Source organism: Silurus meridionalis, chromosome 3, assembly GCF_014805685.1.
Source record: "Silurus meridionalis isolate SWU-2019-XX chromosome 3, ASM1480568v1, whole genome shotgun sequence".
Lineage (NCBI taxonomy): Eukaryota > Metazoa > Chordata > Actinopteri > Siluriformes > Siluridae > Silurus > Silurus meridionalis.
In genome coordinates this window covers 8,620,608-8,630,923 of record NC_060886.1, presented here as the reverse complement: position 1 = coordinate 8,630,923, position 10,316 = coordinate 8,620,608, and the positions used below count along the sequence as shown (strand labels likewise).

Below are 10,316 nucleotides of genomic sequence, written 5' to 3'. Positions count from 1 at the left end.
AGGATCTACCAAGACCCTGAAGATATGGAGACAGCTCCATCCATCAATCACCCTGGACACACGCCATCACTGCAATAAATGTCACCATCCAGAACAGTCAGTGCTACATTACCTAAAATATGGCAAATCTGTCTCTCTGGCACAGTTTGGCAGGAGCAGTTGTCCCGAGCAAACTGTCTCACCGGTATTATAATAAAAACCAAGTTTTTTTGAACCAGGAACAAAATCTGTACATGTGGGTGCAGGATGTAAATCTTATCCTACATAAACAAGCCTACTGTATGCGGTTAGACTTTGCAGGGTATGATGTGTTTTGCTGGTTGTTCTGGATCCTTTTTAAACAGCTGGGTGTATTATGGAAGCTTTTTATATGCCACCTGTGCATCCTTTCAAGGACTCCTTGGTTATTGGGAAGAGTAGATGCTAATTGCGCATCGTTTCAGTCTGCACTATATGTTCTACGCATGGTTCAGATGTGGAGCTTGAGAGTGTTTTTGAATCTAGGGCTTACTTTGTCTTTGGTCCATTTGGTAACCCTGGTATTATATTAATGTTGAGCTGTTGGCCAAAAATCAATGACTGGTCTAAGGACCAGACTGTAGGATTCCTCTAGTCATAAAAGTCTTTATATAAGCAAATCACATGAGATATATGAAACATTCTATACGCACTTAGTAAAGACCCAGTGTTCCTGATAACCCTTTAGATTGAAAAGTATATACACCAGTCAGGCATAAAATTATGAGTGGTGAAGTGAATAACACTGATTATCTCTTCATCATGGCACCTGTTAGGTGGATTTATTAGGCAGCAAGTGAAATTTTTTTCCTCAAAGTTGACGTGTTAAAAGCAGGAAAAATGGGCAAGCGTCAGGATTAGAGGGAGTTTGACAAGGGGCAAATTGTGCTGTCTAGACAACTGGGTCAGAGCATCTCCAAAACTGCAGCTCTTGTGAGATGTTCCTGGTCTGCAGTGGTCAGGATCTATCTAAAAATATTCCAAGGAAGGAACAGTGGTCAACCAGTGACAGGGTCGTGGATGGCCGAGGTGTATTGATGCATGTGGGGAGAGAAGGCTGGTCCGTGTGGTTCGATCCAACAGACGAGCTCATGTAGCTCAAACTGCTGAAAAAGTTCATGCTGTTTATGCTCAATGGGTCAAAATTGTTTTGGCAGCAAAAAAGGAACCAACACAATATTAGGCAGGTGTTCAGTTTTGTTCAGTTTTGAGTTCTGTTGTATTAAGAGAAAATGTTCAATTTGGTGTGTTTAATGTGGTTTATTGTATTAAGACAAGCCAGATCATTTGCAAAAGCAGCTGCATTTAGCCTCCCTTCATTATTAGCAAGATTGCTTATTCAAGTAATGAAGAACTCACCAGTCAATGAAAGAAATCACCTCTCTCAATTCTTATAAAACACATTTTATTATTCAGGTTAAGGATCTGTTAAATTTCATTGCAGTTAACAAAATACATTTATGCTTCTGGACCTCCATTTAGGATTTCCCCTACACGCTTCCCATATTTAATAATGCAGGCACATTCCTCATGCAAAAAAGATGAGACATGCAGGAACCCCCACCCACCCAAAACCCTGACCCAAAGTCTCAAAACACCCTGCTAGTCATGAACGCCCCCTCACACAGTTCCTAGGTAAAGAAAATAGAATCCAGAATGACGTATACCTACTCAAGCAAGATGACGAATGAGAAGCCCATGCGTAGTGAATGGACCCCTAAATATTAAGACGTAGTGATGGCATTTTCTCAAAACCTTGGATGATTTCAGCAGCATTCAATTAGCTGCTTATCACCATCACTGTATCGATACGAGTTGACGATAAACTTCTTGTAGGTTTTTTTTTTCTCTCTCTCTCAAATGGAACCAAGGGGTAGAAATATTCACCTGAGCACTTTCTAGTTCACTCTCATTCAATGTGATGGGTAAGTAAATAAATAAATATGTAAATAAATAGGTAAATAAATAATTACTAGGTGAATAAAAGTGCAGTGCTCGTTGAAATGATGACATGACTGAAATCAAAGAAAGAACAGAAAACAAATGGGGAGATGTTCTGGAGAAACTGGATGGTTATAGGAAAGGCACACGTGGCTGGATGGCTAAAGCTGCGTGTGGTTTTTTTTTGTTTGTTTTTTTTTTATATATTTTTTTTTTAATTCAAACTTGCACCTTGGGATTTCCTCCCCTCTCTACATCTATCCCATGTGTGCAATTCGTAGTCTGTTGGTTGTTTATCATGCCAACCCTGTGTCCTTGACTTTGGCTATTTATCACTGTGAGTCTTTTTAACTTAACTCCCAAATGGACACTTATTGGCATGCTCAGTCTTCCCACTATTTGGCATGCCAGGCTAGGGCAGTGTAGATTTGTGTAGCTGGCACATTTTGTAGTTTTATCTGGGTCCCGTTAATGGTTTGGTTTGATTGTCTTGTTGTAATACCTACTGTGGTCACGTTTGGAGAATTGAGCTCCTCCAAGAACCACATTAGGTTATTGGCCATTATTCCATGAAACAACCATATGCTATATGACATTCTGTAAATGTATAGTATGTAAACCTAAAAGGTTTCCACATCCCTCATTCAAAATTTATACTTTTTGTTCAGTAGCCCTGAAATCCTCCTCTTAATGAGGGCCATAAAATAAATCAGCCTACAATATACTGGTTAAACCCCTGTACATTTGTGGATTAAATAAGGTATGAGATATAAACGTGTGTGCTGTGTGAAGTAGGAATAAGATCTCCATTCCCACTCTAAATAAATATGCAATGTCTGGGCATGTGTTCAAATAAGGAGAAGAAACTAAAAGTGATGTGTGCTGCGGTGTAACACATTCATTCATCTACCTAATAGCTGTGAAAAATCAGAGCAAGTAGATGCATTTGTGACCTATGGTTGGCTATATGTAAAGCACAAATGTTTTGGCAGTAGAGAAGATGAGATTGCAAACATGTGCCATGTTTCAGATTCAGGTCTCCAGGGTCAACATGTACCCATGCAGAATAGCCAACAGGAACTCCTCATAGATCAAGCACTTATTACAAAGTTTGCTGGGTTTGGTTATTTCGTTTATGAATTTTGGTTGCCATGCACCATACAGATTTGACCTGTTGTGTGCATGTCTTATAATGCTGCTGAAGAAGAGCTCCTGTTGGTCCAGAGAAGCACAGGCCCCTTTCGTGCTGATATGGTTGCGATTGGCTGGTGTCAAGTTTTGGTGTGTTTGAAATGGTGCACGACCAGTTTTGAAAGCCGCAGCCCAAGAAGATAAGCAGCTCCCTTTGCCCATTTGAATGGCGGATGGACCCTGCTTTACTTTTTGGATAACACTTCAACTCCATATATTAACCTTCCACCCTAATTTGATGTATTGATGTGCTGCAGTCCAGCTCCTGGTTGTGCTACTGCTCTTCTCCCATTTCTCCCCATGGCATTCACAGTGGTGGTCCTTCCTCATCGATGAAGCTGATGTGCTCTGTTGAGCTCTTCCCTCCCGCATCCCATTCCTGCATTTCCAGTTCCAGCTGAGGTTGCTCAGGGCTGGACGCTGCCTGCGCACAGCTGGAGGTCTGCCGGTGCCACGGGAAGCCCATCGACCCCTGCCCATCTCTCATGGAACAGAGCAAGAGAGGGGAGGGGTGTGGGCAGGATGGTGAGGAGCAAGGCAAGGTCTGAAGTAGGGGTGTGGAGGAAGAGGAGGCTGGAGAGGGACCACCCCTAAGTCTGTGGTCACTTGGGGAGTTACTTAGTGAAGCAGGTGCAGAGCAGTGGGATTGTGGCTGGATGTCCTGGGAAGATGGTGGGATATCTTGTGATGATGGGGGAAATAACAAGCCTTGCGTGCAGCTGGTGGGGCAGGAAGGGTGGGGTCCTTGACAAGGTGTCAAGGAAGGTGACTGGGAGCGGGATGAGGATATTGACAGGGAAAAAGAAAGAGAAGGGGAAGTGGCTCGAGAGGCAAGCCGGTCTGGAGCTGCCTGCCCGTATCCATTGGTAGGGCCAATGGGGATATCGTGCTTCCCTGCCCCTGTGCTATCTTTCTGAATAGTCTCTAAATGAGACAGGCTGGCATGAGGGGAGCCATTTGAGCAAATCACCTGGGAATGAGGTCTCTGAGGTGGACTTGTGGGTATGAGGCAGCTGGGAAGACCTACCACCACTACTGGGTCTGTGATGTCCAAAAGAGAGCGGGGTGGTGCTGGAGGACGTGGACCTGCAGGTAAGTTCATTGATGGTCCACTTCCAGCTAAAGTCATTGGTGGTGGTGGTGGGGTTGATAGGAGTGGCTGAGAAGCAGTGAGGAACAAAGGGCGCAGGAGGCGAGTCATCTCCTGCAATTCTTCACTGAGCTGGGAGACCTGTTTTGACAAGCTGTTCATCTGTACACAGAAACAAAGCAAATGTATGAGACACTCCAGTTTTGAATGAATTAGAATATTCATTGAAACTGTACACTGTGTTTACTTGTACCTGCAGCACACCTTTTACCATATCATTGACACTTCTAAACTGTTCCGTACAATGGTACCGTACAAATAACTTGGGGAAAATGTTATAGTGTCTAACACCATATTGATACTTTGAAGGATCCAGCTTGTTCTCAGAACTGTCTAAATTCTTGATGGCATGGATTGAACAAGGTGTAGAAAACATTCTTTTGAGATGATATTGGAAAGTGTGAATATTATAATTGGTGGTTTTATACTTTAAAGCACAGTGAAATTCTTTCTTCACATATTCCATCCATGTTAGGAAGCTGGGGTCAGCAATGTTACAGTGCCCCTGGAGCACAGAGGGTTAAGGGCCTTGCTCAAGGGCCCAAGAGTGGCAGCTTGGCATTACCAGGGTTTTAAAACGTGCCCTTGTGATTAGTAACTTAGAGCCTTAACCACTGAGCTACCAATTCCCAATTGCTGCAAATCTTCATGCTGTAAATTTCCCATTATTTCAAAGCCAAGAGATAAAGCTAGAAAATATAATGTAATAATTGGTGGCCGTAAAGGGATGCATGTCAGCAACAATATATAGATATTGGCATTCAGTCATCTCCCATCTCTAGACTGAACTTCCAGTACAAGGTACTGTATATTGGGTCAATAGATTGAGATGTATCAAATCAAGTAACATAAACCCTCAAAACCTTTTTCTGTACAGTTGAGGTAAGACTGCCTCAGATTCTTGTTCTTGGCCAACAGGAGTCAATCCTGATGTAGTTTTCTACTGCTGTAGCCCGTCCACCTTTATGTTTGATGTTGTGCATCCTGAGAAGATTTTCTGCTCAACATGGTTGTCAAGAGATTATAGGAAGCCTGAACAAGATGGGCCATTCTCTTTTGACCTTTATCATCAAGAAGTTTATAATTCTTATACCTACTGAAATTCATCCAACCAAAGAATTAATTTCCTCAGAACACACTGCAACATTACCACAGGTTCATTGTGTCCATTCTAAGCTGATAAAGCTTGCTGCAATATAGCTGATTGCTCATCCAAGCAAATCTGGTTCCCAGCTGCACATCAAAGCAGGTTTTCCACTCTAGTCGTTTGACAAGGTAAATGGCACATTAAAGCTTTAGTGTTTGTTTCAGACACTCACCTCTTCACTGAGCTTGTTGATGCTCTGCCTGGTTTCCACCTGCTCTTGGCTCACTACACATACACCCAGACATAGAACAAAAAGGGGGTGTGGATAAGAAACTTAGGCTTCTTGTTTGTTTTCTTGACATATGCCATGCATGGATTGGTTAATAGATCTGAGACACAAAAAAGTGTAAAGAGTATACCTGGACAGGGGGATGAAGGACCACTATGAGGTAGGTTAGTGGTGAACTCAAACCTTTGTGCTGAACCAGAATTGTTTTCTGTCTCAATTCCATCCACAAACCTATAGCCCAACAAAGATCAGGACACAATCAATCAAAATGAATTCATAAACAGCTTGTTTAGAAACGAAGCAAAGATATTTTTCATGCAAAAAAACAAAACAAAAAACACAACACCTAAGAACTGTTTGCCTGCAGTCTCACTGAGCTAAACCTGCGCTTTCCTAGTGTGAAATCGAGTGCCGTTACTGGCTGGTTGTCATGGCAGCCGAACACTTGGACTAAATTATGGATTGTACCAAGTGCACTTCACGTGTTGTCTAGGGGGGCAGATTTAGTTGGACATTAACTGTGATTGTTCTAGACTTAATAAATGATAGCATCCAGGTTTTCTCAAAGGTAAGTTTAACATCACTGGGCATGAGAACTTGTAGCCTTTAGTTCTTTTTGATGTATGAAAACAAACAGAGTGACAGGTTCTCACACCTGGGGCTTAGCTCTGGAGGGGCAGTGCTGAAGCTGACCACAGGTATCTGAAGTGTGGTGGGGCGGCTGTTATCTGAAGGCGGGCGAAACGGCCTTGGAGGCAGAAGGGGTGAGCGCAGGGGTGAGCTGATTCCCCTTGTAAGACGCAAAGGTGAACGAGGTGCCCGTGACACGGAGTGCTGCTCTTCATCATTCTCCTCGTCTTCACGAATGGATGGCAGCTTCTTGACAAGGCCACCGTTGCTTTCCCAGTCCACCTTGAAACAAAAACATAAGGACAAACTTTTGTAAATTATTATTAAAAAAATAGATGATTTGAGAAGTTTTGAGAATAAAATGCATGCAGTGGTGAACGGTGGACAGTAGGGGGCGGAGTGACACAATCTTACACTCTGCAGCATGAGTCTTTATTTTCTCTTTATTTCATCTGCAGTTCTAGTACTTATTAAACCTCTTCATCATTCCAATAAGAGCCATGTAGTTTTACCACTCCCTTCAAGGAGCACTGATTCCCACCATTTGCCTGAGACAATGCAGTTGTTTTTTTTAATCCTACCAAAAAAAATCATGAAGACATGTAACCACTTTGGTAAAGGCTCTTTGTGGCCACCATGGCAGCTGCTGTCTCAGTAAGCCTGTGGCGTCTGAGATGTTTATTTACGTTTGTCATGGCAAATGACTGGATATGTCAGTATCCTTTCCATGCACACTACACCCACCATCGCTTCCGAAAACCGCCTTTATAAAGGGTATTCGCTTTACACGCCGAAGACAAATATTGTTATTTCAAGCAGGATTGAATTCTTTTTCTTTTGGCTGTTTTGGTTCATATCATGATCATCTCCATCTTTTTTCCCTGCACCACAACCCCTCCTCTTCTTCAGTTATGCTTTTTCTGTTATTCTGCTTTTCTTGCTCCTCCCCTGGTCTTTCCATCTGCAGTCCCCAAGTGAAGGCATATTTTTGTCTCCTCTTGCCATTCTTAGTAACAAGGGTCCCAGTGGCACTGGAAGAGCAGGTTCATGTACACAGCTCACGTGTGAAGGCAAATCAGTGACCGCAGATGGAACGGATGGAGAACATGCATTTATGTATAAAGAATTGAAATGATTATGTAAGCTGTGCTCGCTTCACCTAGGATCCTCCATTGGTCATGCAAAGCAGCAGGTGTGCAGTCAATGTAAAACCATCAATATTCATCTAAGAGCCTGGATCATTTTCAGAATAACAGTGTGGACAAAGACCTGTTTGCAGTCACAAGAAGAACACACATATTCGAGCTCCTACTCCTTCCCCATACACACACCTACATACTAATGTGGAAATCTTTTTCCCTTAATTATTTCAAGCGAATTAATATTTCCTGCCGCAAGGCTGTTTGCACACTCGCTCTCGTGAATACGCTCGAGAGAGAATCAAGTCGATGCTGAGATGCTTAGTAAGACGTTCTGGTTCCTAGCTCAAACAAACGTGATCTCTGGTCAACGCACACACCGGACTTTACCAATACAACCCTCAGCACGTTTTGTATTCAGAGCCGTGCGTTTCTGCAGTGCCAGAGCCAGAAGAAAGCTGCACTACAGGAAGATTCCCCCTCCCCCCACTTTCTCTCAGCTTCTCTCGCTTTCTATTTTTAGTTGTGCAGGATCCAATCTTAGCTGCCACAGAGGGAGCTCCCAACCAGTGAGGGAGAGCCCCCGCCCCACCCTGCTCTATTCTTAGAAACGGCTCGTGCTTGCAATGCCGACTGTTGCTATTTCGGTCCCTGAAACGTACACTCTGTGCTTGTGTTTGGGGGCATTGCGAAAGGAGGATTTGTGAGCAGGCAGGCACGTGCAACCTGATGGTGGGGGTGGGATTAGGGGGTGATTGTAGGGTTCAGAGTAGGATGGACAGTGAGGAGTATGTACAATGAAGGAAAAAATATTTTGATCCCCTGCTGAATTTGTATTTTCGCCCTGACAAAGACAAAGAAATGATCAGTCTATCATTTTAATAGAAGGTATATTTGAACAGTGAGAGACAGAATAACAACATTTTTTTTTTTTTTTACATTTTAATGAGTAAAATAAATATTTGATCCCCTATCAATCAAGATTTCTGCTTCCAGGTGTCTTTTATACAGGTAACGAGCTGAGATTAGGAGCACACTCCTAAAAAACGCCTGTCCACAGAAGCAATCAATCAATCGATCAATCAATCAGATTCTAAACTTTCCACCATGACCAAGACCAAAGATCTGTTCAAGGATGTCAGGGACAAGATTGCAAATCTACACAAGTCTGGAATGGGCTACAAGACCATCGCCAAGCAGCTTGGTAAGAAGGTGACAACAGTTAGTACGATTATTTGCAAATGGAAGAAACAAAATAACTGTCAATCTCCCTTGGTCTGGAGCTCCATGCAAGATCTCAACTTGTGGAGTTTCAATGATCATGAGAATGGTGAAGAATCAGCCCAGGACTACATGGGAGGATCTTGTCAATGATATCAAGGCAGCTGGAACCATAGCCACCAATTGGTAGCAGACTACGCCGTAATGGACTGAAATCCTGCAGCACCGTACGGTCCCCCTGCATGTACAGACCAGTTTAAAGCTTGCCAATGAACATCTGCATGATTCAGAGAACAACTGCATTAAAGTGTTATGGTCAGATGAGACCATAGAAATGCTGCCTATTACCCCAAGAACACCGTACCCACTGTCACACATGGACGTGCTTTGGGGTGTTTTTCTGCTGAGGGGACAGGTCAACTGCACCGCATCAAAGAGACGATGGACAGGGCCATGTACCATCAAGTTTTGGGTGAGAACCTCCTTCTTGAAAATGGGTCGTGGATGGTCATTCCAGCATGGCAATGACTTAAAACACGTGTTCGAGTTGCCAGTCATCAGCCTAATAACTTAACTTGGACTTGGAGAGGATCTACAAAGTCCCAACTACAAGAAATGTCTGACCTCTGTGACCAGACCTCTGTGTGTAAGTTTTAAGTGGTCAAATACTTATTTCACTCATTAAAATGCAAATAAATGTATAACTTATTTGAAATGAATTTTTCTGGCTTTTTTTTGTTGGTATTCTCTGTCACTGTTCAAAAAAACCTTCCATTAAAATTAGAGACTGATAATTTCTTTGTCAGTGGACAAACATACAAAATCAGCAGGGGATCAAATAATTTTTCCCTCACTGTAGGTGTTTGTGTTCTGGAGGTATGTTTTCATATTAAAGTCCCCACAAGAATCATAAGGAAAACTGACATCTAATAGCTATCTAAGGGCAGAGGGTTTCCTTTTAGTTACTAGGTTTAAGGTTAGGGTTAAATTTAGGTAAAGGAAAAGCATTAATAGTAATGTCTGTCAAAGGTTCTCACGGGGGTAGAAAGATGTGTGAGTGTATGTGTGTGTGTGTGAGAAAGAGTCAGAGTGAGAGAAAGACAGATAGAGAAGAAAACCTGCCAAAAGCAGCAGATGGAGAAGCAGTAGCTTTGTTAAATTGACTCAAACACACACCTTAGATAAAGGTTAGGTGTGTGTGTTTGTTCATTTGTCCTATTCCACATACATTTCAAATGATCTATATGATTTATTGCCTCCGACATTCTTTACGTAGGCTTTCAAATAATTAGTCTATTTGCCAGCAAGACAGTGCATTATCTTCAGCCTGGTCCCATTTGGTGCATATAAGTTGCTAAAAATGAGTCATGCTGTTGACAACATTGAGTTGTTGACAACAATGAGTTGTCCACATTCTCAGGTTGTTTTTGTGCTTCACGTTCAAGCAGAACACAATATTGACACTCCCATGTTCCAGGATGTTGACTGTAGTGTGTTTGTATGTAGGGCCAAACCTGTATGGGACATTTTGACCTTCCTGCAAACTCAACAGACCTCAATCCTGTAGAACACTGGGTTTATTTGGAACAACAGGCTGTGATCATCATCATTTTCAGTAACTGCTTTATTCTAGTCAGGGTCGTGGTGGAT

At 42.6% G+C, this 10,316-nt stretch overlaps 1 protein-coding gene across 1 annotated transcript in view; it reads right to left on the bottom strand.

Moving 5' to 3' along the window:
- Window positions 1–1,406: 1,406 nt before the first annotated feature.
- Window positions 1,407–10,316, bottom strand: part of kcnh3 (potassium voltage-gated channel, subfamily H (eag-related), member 3) — a 162,026-nt gene continuing 153,116 nt past the window's right edge. The window contains exons 12-15 of the mRNA XM_046844916.1: window positions 6,332–6,588; window positions 5,807–5,907; window positions 5,620–5,672; window positions 1,407–4,402 (exon numbers count right to left, since the gene is read on the bottom strand). Coding sequence (XP_046700872.1) covers window positions 3,458–4,402; window positions 5,620–5,672; window positions 5,807–5,907; window positions 6,332–6,588 — 1,356 coding nt within the window. The 3' untranslated portion in view covers window positions 1,407–3,457. The remainder of the gene's footprint in view (window positions 4,403–5,619; window positions 5,673–5,806; window positions 5,908–6,331; window positions 6,589–10,316) is intronic.